Source organism: Pyxicephalus adspersus, chromosome 2 (genome assembly GCF_032062135.1).
Source record: "Pyxicephalus adspersus chromosome 2, UCB_Pads_2.0, whole genome shotgun sequence".
NCBI classification, from domain to species: Eukaryota; Metazoa; Chordata; class Amphibia; order Anura; family Pyxicephalidae; genus Pyxicephalus; species Pyxicephalus adspersus.
The window spans coordinates 39,680,308-39,695,519 of record NC_092859.1 but is presented as its reverse complement, the minus strand read 5'-3'; the positions used below and the strand labels follow the sequence as shown (position 1 = coordinate 39,695,519).

General features: G+C 39.6%; 1 protein-coding gene across 1 annotated transcript; it reads left to right on the top strand.

The window, feature by feature from the left end:
- The first annotated feature begins 5,110 nt into the window (after positions 1-5,110).
- Positions 5,111-14,226, top strand: LOC140325014 (zona pellucida sperm-binding protein 4-like). The gene is made up of 12 exons (XM_072403112.1): positions 5,111-5,271; positions 5,932-6,053; positions 6,544-6,640; positions 6,982-7,137; positions 7,823-8,013; positions 8,317-8,411; positions 8,534-8,661; positions 10,894-11,083; positions 11,164-11,314; positions 13,055-13,133; positions 13,332-13,448; positions 14,047-14,226. Exons 1-12 carry the CDS (start codon positions 5,112-5,114, stop codon positions 14,202-14,204), a joined length of 1,644 nt encoding a protein of 547 aa, XP_072259213.1. The 5' UTR covers position 5,111; the 3' UTR covers positions 14,205-14,226.
- Positions 14,227-15,212: the final 986 nt, after the last annotated feature.

Here is a 15,212-nt window from a genome sequence, read left to right as displayed (position 1 = left end):
GATTTGGCAACCTCTTTGCAGGGGACAGCAGCGCACATACCCAGTGCTTGCCTGGCCACTTCACTTGTAGGCATACAAAAAAAATCCATCTCAGCATGAAGGAAGGAAAGGAAGTTGGCACTTTGGGATCCTTTTGTTGTGTGCCAGAGGATCTAAGTCAAAACAAGAACATGAATAGAAGTGAAATCAGTAATGGGGAAACTTTTTTCTCACATTGGAAATATAATCTCTCACTTTCTGTTGAATCTTCACGAAAAGAAGTGAAGGAAAATATCCCTAATAAGACACAGATACTAGTAGTAGATTGTAGTATTATTCCAGGTAACAGCAGTACATTCACCAGTATCCAAACACAGTATTGTTTATTGAAAGTGCTGATCCACAGGATATTTATTTGGTAATCACATGAAGACAATATGGATTATGCGCTCTGCTTCAGAACCTGGAGAAAGAGCTATACAAAGTGAACTGGTGACCCATCATCAAAAACCAGTGCACATTTTTTTTTTTTTTGTGATTTGCATCACTGTAAAAAGTTTATGAGGAGTGTAATCTCCTCATTCAAACTAAAACCTGATAGTTTTAGTTATACCCAAATTTTAGATGACATTTGCATTTAGGCACCAAACAATCATTGTATGTATGCAGAACATAATTTTTAAATGTAAGGGATACCTACATTTCGCAGGCCTGCAACATAATTACCAATAGAGATATGATAGAATTTGACTTCAAACAGATGCACAATTAAGAAGTGGTCTCTGTCACAGTATCGGAGAATCTAGTTTATAGATTAGTATTGAGTATTATAATAAATCACTCTCACAATCTGTTTAGCAGACGAGGGCCATTGACCATTCTGGTTTAATGTACCTGATGAAACGTAATATAGTTTGCTGATCTTATCATTGCTAAGCCATTGACATTGGTATTTTTCAGACTTGGGACTTGTTGTTTGTCTCTTTATTTCTTTTTGTATCCTATTTACCTATGTAGTATTCTATATCCCCCTTTATGGTTGTATTGGACTCTGTTATAACTTTCTATTTACAATAAAAATACATAAAAAAGAATCAGCTTAGCATTGCCTTGCTTTGCAACAGAATTAATGTCCCTCTTTGCTGATGATGGTTGAATATGTGAAACTGCAAAAATTAAAGTGACTTTTTTTTTAAAGGATGCTTTTCATAATCTATATAGAAATGTTTTGTGTTTCAGTCATCAAAAGGATATTTTTTTCTGATACATCACTTATACTGAGACATCATTTAACAAATACATGAAATATTAAACACAAAATATTATCAAAAAGTTTTGTGTAAAGATTATCAGCTACAAATGAGTTAAATGAAACTGCCCCTCACCTGATTGCTGTTACTATCACAGTACACCTGGGCTCACTACCATAGCTGTCCAATCATATTACTGATTCAGCATATAAATAGTGAATTTCAGCTAGTGCTGGTATTGGTAGCTGCTGGAAAGATGGTGTTGGCTCTTGTAGGGGTGCTTTGGCTCTGTGGTTTTGTGGCTGGTGGTTTGGATTCTTGGGATGATCCATCCCGCTTGCGCTGTGGAGGAACAGCAGTTGTTGGCTGTGTCTTGGCAGTTATCCTTGTTGGTTCTAGCCTGTACAGAAGATGGAACAGAGTTGAAAGCAAAACAGAAAATTGTCCATTGACCTCTGTAAATGCTTAATAAAATGAGCTGTTTTTCAAAATATTGTGTGGTTCTGTCAATGATAATGGAGTCTCATGTACAGCTTCTGTCAAATTTAAAACTGAGGTGTTAAATAGGTGAATATGATAGTTTCCAGCAGTACAAGGGAGTGAGGTTCTTGCTTCTACTAGGCACTCCACAACTGGGACACCCCAGCTATTACTTCACAGGTGACACAACCTGAAATTGGCCCAGATGGAGATGCCAGGCAGCAATTTAAATAGGCACAGATCTATGCAAGATGAAGTCTTTTGGGGGCATAACACATCTGACACTGGGGAACAGAAGGGACAATGTAGGACTTTGTCCACATATGCATTCTATCAAGACTTCTATGTTTTGGGAGCTGGGTAACTTTTAACTTGGGTGGTTGAACAGTGAAAATAGTTTTTACAGGAAATGGTAAGCAAGAATATACAGAATGGGAACTCTCTGGGTGCATGCTTCTGACACAGGATGGTAAAGTACACATTAGTTCGGAACCCATCTGTCATAATACAACATTATGTGCAAGCTTGCTGTATTTAATGATGGTGAGGTCCCCCTGCTTGCCCAAGTACCTTCTGGATGGGTGAGAGTTTGTTCTGAGCAAATGGCCTATGTTGACCAGGTGGTTCTAATGACTGGGCCAGAGCCAGGACCTCAGCGGTGCATGGTCTTGAATGCAATGACCCCCCCCCCCCCCCCAGGTGTTTGGCTGGCACAGCCTATTGGTGTCTATAAAGGTATCTCATATTTTTCATTAATGAGAAAACTGTCAGTCTATTTACCACTTACTTTCTTCCTATTCTGTAACCAAGTCTTAGGTGACATGTGGCTGTTGGATTTCTGTTGCTTCAAATACAAAAAAATGTCCTTGTTGTGTCAGGAGAACAAGTGGCACATTGGACACACACCATTACATTTTTTCCTGTGTGTGAGACTTTTAAATGTTACAAGGGCACTGAAATGTCCCTGTAAAATAATATAGATCTAGGTTCTCTGCCCTATAACTTACAGTATCTTTTGTACAGTGCTCCATACCTGTGAATTATAAGTAGCCATGTTCTTGCTACTTTTAGGCATTGAATTTTAAGTGGTGTGGGTGATCATTGTGCAACACAGACTTGGGCTATATACACACACATGTAATTGTTGTTGTTGGAAAAGATCTTTTGCGATCCTTACTAATGACTGCACAATGCATGAAAAATGTTGTACATACAGCACTATTCTGCTCTATGGGGAAGTGGAGAATGACGGAGCAGCACCCTGCTGTGCTTCCCTTTCATTATGATCATTCATCATCTGTAAATGCGCCAGGACGGTCGCTCAGATGATGAACAATGAGCGTCATACACATGCAAGATTCTCATTCAATATCAGCCCTGAGCCAATTATCATCCAAGCACAATTTCACATGTGTGCGTAGCCCTAGGCAAGCAAATCGGTGGTTAATTACAGGCCATTTGCCATGATACACACCTAGGGCTACATCATAGGTTTAGAATGTGGGAAACTCTGGACATTCCATTTCATACTTGCTTTGGGTGAATCTGGACTGCTCCTCTCTGTACACTGTTTCATCCAAAATTCTTCATTGTGTCCCACTGTGCAGTACATTACACTAACTGGTCTGCCCAGTTCTGTACTCTAAATAATGTAGAATACATATGTGCTTTGCATGACCAGGGTAGCTCGGACCTTCCAGCCCATCCTTCACCACCACCACCATCAGAACCTCCCCCTGAACCCCACCTGCTTACCAACCACTCCCCCACCATTAAATACCCAAACACCAATCTTAGATTTAAATTTGCTGACAAACAGCTGTTTATTTAACCACCATTAAATTAAAAATTCAAGTAATTAACAAATATCCAATAATAAATGACAAATACATTTTACACTTGCAAGCATACAATAACATAACAAAACTCCAATAATTATTCCTATTAAATTAAACTGGGATTGTACAACACCACCATAATACATTGACTAACCTAATTAACCAATAACCTAATTCCCCCTTTTAAAAATAACCATAACAACAATATCCACAATGCTTTCAAACTCCAAACTCCCGGTTATACACCCAAACAACCAGGCTGCACCCAACAGGACTTCCAACATCTCTACCTTGGCCCCTAGCTGCCCAGCACCGCCTCAGGAGCCATAATCATCCGTTCACCATAAGGGGGGAGACCCCACCAAAGAGAATCCCCCTATGCCAAAATCCACCACTTTTCCAATGCACTGGATCCCTGCCTTCCAAGACCCCAACCGCTAAGACAAACCCAAATACCAAATTCTAACTATAACAGGGGTGGGTGGGCCCAGAACTTTTTCTTCCAAAAGAGTGCCCAGAACTTTTTCTTCCAAAAGAGTGCCTCCCACTTCTGTCCAGCCCCTTTTAACTCATCCTATTCCTAATACCCTCCTACCCCACACTCCACACTACCACAGCCCCTCCTAGCATTACTTTAATTTATTAACCCCCTAACACCCCTGGGCTACGCCTCGCACTACGTCATGTAGGCCCTCTGCTTAATTTCTTACGGCTACAGGCCTCTCTAGGAAAATTGACCTATTAATAGTAACAGTAAGTCCAATCCACTCCACTCAAGTCCACTCCCCTGCTTTTCAGTCCACTCAAGTCCACTTCACTTAACTGCACTCTTGTTCAGTTCAGTCCACATCACTCCACTCAAATCTAAACAAGTCCACTTAAGTTCACTACACTCAAGTCCACTTAAGTCGACTCCACTCCACTTACGTCCGCTCAAGTTCAGTCCACTCCAGTGAGTTAAATGAAACTGCCCATCACCTTATTGTTGTTCTTTAATCATAGTATACCTGGGCTCACTACCATAGCTACTACTGTATTCCACTCCAGTTCGGTTAAGTCCACTTCACTCCACTTTTGTCCAGTCCACTTCACCTCACTCCATTTGAGTCCACATCACTTAGGTTCACTCCACTTCAGTCCACTACACTTCACTACAAAAAAAGAATCAGTATAGCATTGCCTTGCTGTGCAACAGCATTAATGTCCCTCTTTGCTGATGATAACTCCGGTTAAATATCTGAAACTGCAAAAATTAAAGTTGCTATTGATTTTTAAAGGATGCTTCTCATAATCTATATAGAAATGCTTTGTGTTTCAGTCATCAAAAGGATATTTTTTTTGATGCATCACCTAGAGTCATCCTTATACAAACCTGTGAAATAATAAACACAAATCACCTAAAGATTATCAGCTACAAATGAGTTAAATGAAACTGCCCCTCACCTGATTGCTGTTACTATCACAGTACACCTGGGCTCACTACCATAGCTGTCCAATCACATTACTGATTCAGCATATAAATAGTGAATTTCAGCTAGTGCTGGTATTGGTAGCTGCTGGAAAGATGGTGTTGGCTCTTGTAGGGGTGCTTTGGCTCTGTGGTTTTGTGGCTGGTGGTTTGGATTCTTGGGATGATCCATCCCGCTTGCGCTGTGGGTATGATTACATGCAATATTCTCTTCCTTCTGTTCTGGATGATGCAGCCTTTGTGCTATCTGTTATAGGTGAGTAAAAGTAGCATTTACTGTTTTCTAGGATCAATGTTACTTGTGTTTTTTGTGGATGTGCCAGTCACTGTAAATGAGCCTTTATAGTAAATGAATATACTGGTCAGACTATAGAATGAGCTTTAAATGAATGGGATCAGGGTCCTATTAGACTGCAGTACAGGTTGTTTAATACACAGCACTTTTTTGTAAATGAGTTGTTGCATCCCAAGACTTGCCAACCCCACACCTTTCTACCTCTGTATGGGGGATTATAGTTCTATGTTTGTGCTATAACTAGCATGCTGAGGTCTTGGCTTTAATGTTTAATTTTGTAACCCATGATGCATACTACATGTAAAGCTTAGAGGAAGGTCTTCTGCTGAGTGTCAAATGTCCATCAGACCATTCCCATGGCTAATGCAGCCACCATGTCTAAAGTATAGAAGATTCAAAAATGTTTGTGTATGTATATGGTGACAGGGGTCTAACCTTTCTCTGCTCTATTTAAAACTAAAAGGGTTTTGCATGTATGTAAGCTTTAAAAATGTTCTTCAATCCCTAATACTTTGACTGAATTCTTTGTCAGAATAAAATAGGAACACATGCCAATATTATTCAGGTGCCCTAAACCTGCACTTGTCTAGCAACTTACTAAAATATAACTTTATTTTTTAGATCATAATGGAAAACCTCATTATCTGCATAATAGCTCAGCCTGTGGCACATGGGTAGGACAGGATTCTGATGGATCTATAATGGTTACTGCTTCATTTGATGGCTGCTTTGTCAAAGAACAGGTAAGCTGGCAAAAATGGTGGGAGCTCAATTACCTCATAGAAAACCTTCTGGTTGAAATAGGAAAAGACTGGAATGATGGTCTTGGTGTGGTTGATGCATAATTTCCAGGCTTTTAGTTTACCTGAGCTTTGGTGTGACCTGCTTTTGTTTTGGATTAAATTTTAAAACAAAGGTGGGCTCATATGAGCATTGTTAGGAGGATTTCCTTCTATTTATCTACTGACAAGTTCATGGGGGTGAATGAGAACATTGAAAGGAAGTTAACCTATCCATTCAGAACTATGTTCTGTTTGTGTGACTTCTTATTTCCAGTAAATTTCATGCTGAATAAGTTCTCAATATGGAGCATCTTGGCAATAAAACCATCTCCTCTACTGGGGGGATTTCCCCTGTCGCTGGACATTGAGGTATGGGATGGGTGTACAATTGATGAGACTATTTCTATTTCAACTGCTTAAAACGTGTACTTTGGCTTTTATCTGACTTCAGGAAGGGGAACACATTATGACTATCAGTCTAGAAGAAGTTCTCCATGATGGAAAACCCCAGTACCACAAAAAGGATCTCAAGTGCCCACTTCTTCCAGGTGAATTTTGACTTAAAATCTGGATTTGATTAGTGTGTGTGTGGCAGTCCCAAATCTGTGGTGCATTACATGAATGTGAATTTTTTTTTTTTTTTTTTTTCTGTACTTGGCCTTGCTATGCTTGCGTTTTTACCTGTTTGGGCCTATATATTAATGAATTCCAGAGGTCTGGCCTACCACATGACAAATCTTTGGCCAACTAACACCCCATTTGTAGGGATCACATACCATCCCAGTTGAATTGCAGTCTGATAAAAGAACAATTATATGGAATAGGGAGGAAGGGGTGTGTACAGTATTGCCTGAATTGCTGCCTTGTACTAACTATAATTTTTCCAAAGCAATGGATGCTCCCAGTATTGATGAATGTGCTGCTATCCCAAGAGCTGACCGTATGCCATGTGCTAACACAAGTGTGTCCAGAGAGCTTTGTGAAGGTGTTGGATGTTGCTACACACAAAATGACCCTGGAAATCCCTGTTACTATGGAAATAAATGTAAGTTTGAAACACTATTTTAGGCTTGCTCCACATGGGCTGTTTCCCCAATGTTTAACCTGAGGCTTTTAAAGCCCTTGTTTGAAATCCCAATGGATTAATTTACACCAGGATGTTTCCTTGAGGCACGTTTTTGGCTCTTGCTTGCAATGTTTAAAAAAAAAAAAAAAAAAAAAAAAAAAAAAAAAACTTCTATTGATTTCAAAGGGACATTTTCCTGCATTTAACACTTAATATGGAAATTAGTTGAAAATGCAGCATAGGCGTTTTCCAGCACTTTAAATGCAATAGGAACATTTACATGTTTTAAAAAACACCCATATAGACCCAGCCTTAGATGTCTGTGTATAAAGGCTTAACTTGTCCCAAGGTATCTGAGATCTGATTCATATTTTCTAAAGGTGAACAATGGATAACTAGATTTGTTTTCATTACAATGATTTTCCTGAAGCTTTGCAAATATCACCCAATGTAAAGTGTGTGTGTGTGTGTGTGTGTGTGTCGCACAAAGTACTGCAGTGGAGGGTTATTGATGGCTTAAACAAATGTTCCACTTGCAGGCATATCAAGTGGCTATCTAGGGCCAGAAGTTTCATTTTTTTTTTTTTGTCTCTAGTATTTGCTTTTAGGTAATGGAAGCCAAATGATGGTGAGTCTTTCCACTAACGTGCATTTCTTTTTATAGTGACTGCCCAATGTACTGATGACAACAACATGGTGGTGGTTGTGTCCAAAGACCTCACGTTGCCATCTTTAATACTGGATTCAGTCAGTTTGATTGGTGTGGACTCCACCTCATGCCCCAGTTTGAGCGTTTCAAAAACCAACTCATTTGTTGGCTTTACATTTCCTTTGGCATGCAATGTTGTAAACCAGGTAAGATATATTTAACAAGTATGGTAGACTGAATAATGGCTATTGAGGAGAAACTGCTGAAAGCAGGAGTTGGGGGGGGGGGGGGGGGGGATCGTTGCCCTGTCTAAATGGCAATAAATCTTCTTGGACCATAAAATAAAAAATGGCCTGTATTGTTAGCATGTTAATTGGTGAGAACCAGGAAGGGGAGTTGGATGGAAGAAAGTCAGCTGGTTTATCATATTGGTGTAGTCACTGTTTTTATACTAAAACCAATTGCATGGTAGATTGGTCATTTTTTTTTTTTTTCCCCTATTTGAACAGGCTCTTGATGACATGATCTATGAAAGCACACTTGTTGCAACAAAAGTAATACAAACATGGCAAGGATACTCTATCACAAGGGACAGCACTGTAAGGTAAGATAACAGATTTGGGGAAAATGGGAGTATACAAACGTATGACATTGCTTTCTCCACATTCGGCAGAAACCATGGCTTGTTCAACTTGTGGTAATTTGAATTGTAATGCTCTGACTTAGAATAACTGTCCGCTGCACGTATGGAAAAACTGATGTTGTCCCTCTGGAAATCGAAGTGCTGACCTTGCCGCCACCATCTCCAGTGTCCACTCAAGGACCTCTCTTTCTGGAAATGAGACTAGCTACAGGTAATGTGTTATATGGCAATTGTCACCCATAAACTCACACACTTGAAAATGGTGGGCAGGGCATGGCCAGTTGTGACTAAAGCAAGATGGACACTATTGACCAGGTGGGGGGAGGGGGGTTGGGGAAGGGATCCATACAGTTGTACTACAACAACATGTAATATCTCAAAATATACAATGCATCTCTAAGGAAACCATAAATCAACTTTGCTCAGTTGGTGGTTCTATCCTAATAAATTAGACCATCTGCTAACTAAGTCACATTTCTAAATTGGACAACATAATTAGGAAAGGAATCTTGAAGATATGTTCCTTTAATGCTGAATATTTTTCCCATCCCTTTGTTGCACATACATCCAAAACAAAACCTTCACCAAATCTCTTTATTCATACACGCCTAAAATGGATTATTGCAAAAATCCTGGTCATGTGGGTTTTTTTTAAGGCTTGTGTTCTCCTATGAATGTTGGCCATTTGCTTATTTTACCCGGAAGTCCTGTTTAATAGGGGGAGGTGTTTGCCACCTTGGTTAATGATCAATCCATATAAGATTTAATTAAACAAAATATTTTAATTTTAACTAATGCACATGTTTAATGATATGATCTGATGTATAAGAACAGGCCATGCCTTTGATATGCAGCTTATTGGTATAACACATATAAACTGCTACTAATCTATCATGTGAACTTCTATCTTGTATACCTATACCATTAAATAAAATGAGTAGAACATGAGTGAAGTACAGGATTAGTCATTCTCAATGGTTGCATTCTGTGCTTTTTGACCATTATGTAAGCATATCATTTATATATATATATATATATATATATATATATATATACATGATCTATGAAAGCACACTTGTTGCAACAAAAGTAATACAAACATGGCAAGGATACTCTATCACAAGGGACAGCACTGTAAGGTAAGATACCAGATTTGGAAAGTGGAAGTATACAAACGTATGACCTTGCCTTTCCACATTTGGCACAAACCATTGCTTGTTCAACTTTGTTAATTTGGATTGTAATGCTCTGACTTAGAATAACTGTCCGCTGCACTTATGGAAAAACCGATGTTGTCCCTCTGGAAATCGAAGTGCTGACCTTCCCACCACCATCTCCAGTGTCCACTCAAGGACCTCTCTTTCTGGAAATGAGACTAGCTACAGGTAATGTGTTGTATGGCAATTGTCACTCATAAACTCCCACATTTGAAAATGGTGGGCAGGGCATGGCCAGGTGTGGCTAAAGCAAGATGGACACTATTGACCAGGTGTGGGGGTTAGGGGGAAAGAGTCCATACAGGGCACTACAACATGTAATATCTAAAAAATATACAATGCATCTCTAAGGAAACCTTAAATCAACTTTTGCTCAATCATGGTTTCTATTATAATAAATTGGACCATCTACTACTAAACCCCATTTCTAAACTGACCAACATAATTGGGAATGGGGTCCTAAAGAAAATATCCTTATTTCTAAATATTTTTTCAATCCCTTATTGCACATACATTCAAAATAGAACCTTTCACTAAATCTCTTTATTCATTCACCCCTAAAATGGGTTACTTATCACAAAAACAGTATTTTTCTGGCACAAAATGCTTGTCATGTGGGGTCCTTTGTTACGAGTTAAAAAAGGGAATGTTCCCCCCCATGATTGTGAAACCTGACCCTTCAATAGACTAGGGACACACCCTGGATAGTTAAGGAGGCATCAAACCCATTTCCCTTCAAAAGTCATTAGGGATCTGGTTTTCCCAAATAAAAGGGCAAGAATCATGTAGTGCCCCCCTCCCCTGGACATGAGAACCAGACCCACCTGCTCCCAGGAGGAAAGGGCATTTATTGTGGGATAGGGCCTCTTGCTCATTTAAATCTGGAAACCCTGTCTTGTAAGGGCGCATGTCTGCCACCTTGGTGAATGGAATACAGGTGTAATGTATATCAATCCATAAAGATTAATCTTCTAACCTTAATGTAAAAGTAAATGATCTGATGTATAGAATGGGCAATGCCTATATGCAGCTTGTTGGTATAACACATATAAAGCTGCTACTAGTCTATTGTGTACTTATTTACATAACACAATTAATTAAAAATGGCAGTGTAGACCATCAGTGACATACAGGATTAGTCATGCCCAATAGTTGAATTCTGTGCTTCTGACCATGATGTAAGTATCTTTTTTTTTTTTTTTTTTTTTTTTTTTTTTTTTTTTTAGATGGAGCATATAGTTCATACTTTGCTGAAGAAGACTACCCCATAGTAAAAGTGCTCCGAGAACCTGTCTTTGTGGAGGTTCATATTCTAAACCGAAATGATCCCAACCTGGTTCTTGTCTTGGACAATTGCTGGGCAACCAATTCTGCTAATCCAATTGATGATCCTCAATGGCCAATCTTGTTTAATGGGTAAGTAGCATTAGATGAGAGGATCATGTACTACCACAAATAAATTGAGCTTTACAAACTAGCTTATTTTGTTTTTTAAGTTGCCCATTTCCTGGAGACAACTACCTGACTGAAAGGCTTGCTGTTGGAGCACCTTCAGAAAACTTAGCTTTTCCGAGCCATTACCAGCGTTTTATGGTCAGCACCTTTACTTTTGTGGATCCCAACACCCAGGTTGCTCTTGGTGGACTGGTAAGACAGTTGAAAACTTGGTTATCAAGAATGCCTTTTACGACAGGGCTGCCCCTGTCTCCTCTCATTTATACTGGTCCTGGAACATTTTCTGAGGCAAGTTAGAGCAAACCCCCAAGTATTCATGGGATTGCTGTACATGGTCAGGTGCATAAAGTGGCAGCCTATGCCGGTTTTTTTTTTTTTTTTTCCTCCCCTCCTAGGGTCTCTTTGCCTAATTTATTACATGAGGTCCATAGATATTCAGTGTTATCTAATTTGCAGAAGTCAGAGGCATTATCCATTACATTACCTGCTCGTTAGTGGACTCCCTGACACCGTGCTTTCCTTTTTTAGTGGGCAAAATCAGATATCTTGTATTTGGGCACCAGGATCCCTAAGGATTTGTCCTCAGTGGTTAACCACTGAGGATTTCCACTGAGGATTTGTCCTCAGTGGTTAACAGGACCTGCAGAGGTGGAAGCAACATGCATTCTCATGGTTCGGTAGATGCAATATTCTGAAAACGAATATTATGCTGAGATTGCTATATTTGCTTCAAACCCTCCCGGTTTATATCCCACAACAGGTACTATGCAGGTTTAGGCAGAAATTTCTCTGCTTTGTCTGGGGGGGGGGGGTGACAGCCCTCGTATCCGGCGCTGGGTTTTAAGGTTGCCTAAAGTGTGTGTGTGGGGGTATTGCCTTTCCTGACCCCCTATTGTACCACCAGGCTACACATGTGGGACCATTGATAGACTGGTGCAGAAATGGAGACCTTAAGCCATGGGTAAGGCTTGAGGGAGCCATTACCAATCTACCGTTAGCAGGGGCCATGTGGTCCTCTCCAGACACTATCATCTCCCATTCTCAAGCTGCCCCTGATAGGAACAACCCTCCGTGTTGTGCAGAATTATTTCAGGGTCTCTGGTGTGTGTACTTACCCTTCGCCACTGTCTCCTATTCTGGGACACCTGGTGTTTCCCCCAGGCGCATCAGATCCTAGGTCTCGTTCATGGAGGGAGCGGGGAATCTAGTAGATATATGTAACAGCCCGGAGCTAGCCCTTTTACATTTAAATGATTGGTCTAACAAGATGCTTCTCTACTCAAACATCTTTTAAATGCTGCTAAGGCCTGTATTCCAGCCCTGTGAAAACAATCCACTCCTCCCACCTTGTTACAATTGTTTAGAAGAGTAAATGACATTATGGCAATAAAAGACCTTATTACCAGCCGGGATGGTAGAACGGATAAATACCGAAATACTTGGTTCTATTGGATACGGTATACCACTACTCAAGCATACCTTTCAGAATACAGTGGGGCTGATAATGCCGATCTGTTTTGAATGCAGAGGATATCACTGAATTATTGCTCTTTACTCAATCTGGCCTGCAATGCTGTGCCCCTCCCCCTCTTTTATTTTGCTTTCTATTTCTTTCTTTGGTTATTTGTTAATACTTTGAAAACTGCCTGTGCTCAGTCATTCTGCTTGTTGTTCATATGTTTATGATGCAGAAGATGGTAATACAGTTGGTGATTTTGTATGTTTTATGCCAGTATCTATGAACACAGAATAAAAAGTAAAATTATAGTGCCTTTTAATTATCATTAGTGATGAGAAAACAAGTTAACCTCAGCATCTCAAAGTGAGTGATTGGCCAATAAAGGGGAATGATTCTTTGATACAATACTTTGTACCTTAAATGGATTCTTGCTTTGTGGCTTAAGTGATGAGATATTGCCTTTTCTCCTACAGGTATTCTTTCACTGCAGCGCCTCAGTATGTGTCCCATCTGCTACAGATTCCTGCATTGTGAACTGCCCACAAAGGAAAAGTAGGATGGCTTTAAATGTCCTATTCTAAACTTTCTGGCTTTCCATACTTTCTTTTTGGATCATGTTTAGTATAGTTTAACTCCTTCTAATTAACAGATATAGTTGTTGCATTAGAGTCACTCTAAAGCTTTTTGCTCTCATGACTTTCCACAGTTGATCTGATTCCAGTTTTAATAGCCAGAGTTGTCTTATTGCAGGGAGAATGGCTAATACGGTCGAGAGGCAATCACTAACTGTAACTTCTGATGGACCTGTGATCTTCAGTGGGGATGATGCCTTTGATTCAGATCAAGATCTTGCTGAAGTGGAGACTGGTGAGCATTTGTTTATGTAATGTTTAAAACTTTTTTCACAGTACTTAAATGTGCAGTAGGATTCACAATACAAATTTTAAGGAAAATATGTGTGTATATAATGGATGCCATACTAGGCTTAGTCTTTTATACTGTAACCAGCAAAAAAAAACATATAAAATTATGTGATATATGGACTTCTAGTCATTAAATCTAAATAAGCTTTTAGTAGGAAGCAAATTTTAGAATTCCTATAGTTGACTTGGTTGTCATTTTGAAAACCCCTTTCTTATCTGGTTTTCATGGTGTAGTGACATGTTCCAACCAGACCTCGTATCTGGAGGGGCAATTGGAATGCAGAAACTGCAGGGCTGAGCTTGCTTCTGGTCATATGGGGGGGAGGGCATAACTTTATTAAGCTAAAACAGATGGACCTTTGTACAATTCTACATTCCCAAATCATCTAGTACAGTTTGGATTGCTTTATGAAATTGTAAGACTGTTAACTGCTTGTCTCACACACATTACTAAACCAGTGAAAACTGATGAGATATGGCTACATGTTTTACTTGTAAGTAAATGTTTGTGCTTTAAATGTACTTTTTATTTCTTGGCATAGATGACCTGGCTTCTAGTCCCTACATGCTTTGGCTGAAAGGAACAGCAGTTGTTGGCTGTGTCTTGGCAGTTATCCTTGTTGGTTCTAGCCTGTACAGAAGATGGAACAGAGTTGAAAGCAAAACAGAAAATTGTCCATTGACCTCTGTAAATGCTTAATAAAATGAGCTGTTTTTCAAAATATTGTGTGGTACTGTCAATGATAATGGAGTACAGCTTCTGTCAAATTTAAAACTCTCTCGGGGTATTAAAACTGAGATCTTAAATGGGGGGAGAATGATTTGTTCCAGTACTGATGTAACATGGGCTTGCTATTGATTCATGGCATTCAATAGAAACTATCCACAGCAGTACAAGGGAGTGAGGCCTAATAGAAGAAAGAATATTACCAGCTATTACTTCACAGGTGACCCAACCTGAAATTGGCCCAGATGGAGATGCCAGGCAGCCATTTAAATAGGCACAGATCTATGCAAGATGCAGTCTTTTGGGGCATAGCACATCTGACACTGGGGAACTGTAAGAACAATGTAGCACTTTGTCCACATTTGCTTTCTAGCAAGATTTATGTTTTGGGAGCTGGGTAATTTTTTTAACTTGGGTGGCTAAAAACTGCAAATAGTTCTCACAAAGAAATAATATCGAGCAAGAATACACAGAATGGGAACTCCTGTGGTGCATGCTTCTGACACAGGATGGTACAGTACACATTAGTTCAGGACTCATCTGTCATAATACAACATTATGTGCAAGCTTGCTGTATTTAATGATATTGTGAGGTCATCTGCTTGCCCAAGTACCTTCTGGATGGGTGGTGCCCTTTTAGGTGCGTTATGAGCTAAATAGCAAATGGCCTATGTTGACCAGGTAGTTCTGTTGGCTGAGCCAGGACCTCAGAACAGCGGTGTATGGTTCTGAATACAATGGCCCCCAGACACCATGTGATTGCTGTTTTGCTGGCCTCTAAGTGGTTACGTGTCTATGTATGGCTGGCACAGCCTATTTGGTGTCTGTCATAAGGATCTATAAAGGGGATAATTTTCTTCTATGCAATTTTTTTTGTTTTCAAGTGTTTTATATCAGTAAATAAAACCACCTAACATTGATCAGTTACTTTCTTCCTATTTTGTAACAGTGTGCAGAAGCCTTTGAGGTGACATTTGGCTG

What these genes read in the sequence shown, in the direction of transcription:
- LOC140325014 (XM_072403112.1), top strand. Translation starts at nt 5,112, where the DNA reads ATGGTGTTGGCTCTTGTAGGGGTGCTTTGGCTCTGTGGTTTTGTGGCT. An exon ending in ACAAGGGACAGCACTGTAAG is followed by an intron (nt 8,412 to 8,533) that starts GTAAGATAACAG and finishes GCTCTGACTTAG; the next exon opens with AATAACTGTCCGCTGCACGT. An exon ending in AGGTTGCTCTTGGTGGACTG is followed by an intron (nt 11,315 to 13,054) that starts GTAAGACAGTTG and finishes TTTCTCCTACAG; the next exon opens with GTATTCTTTCACTGCAGCGC.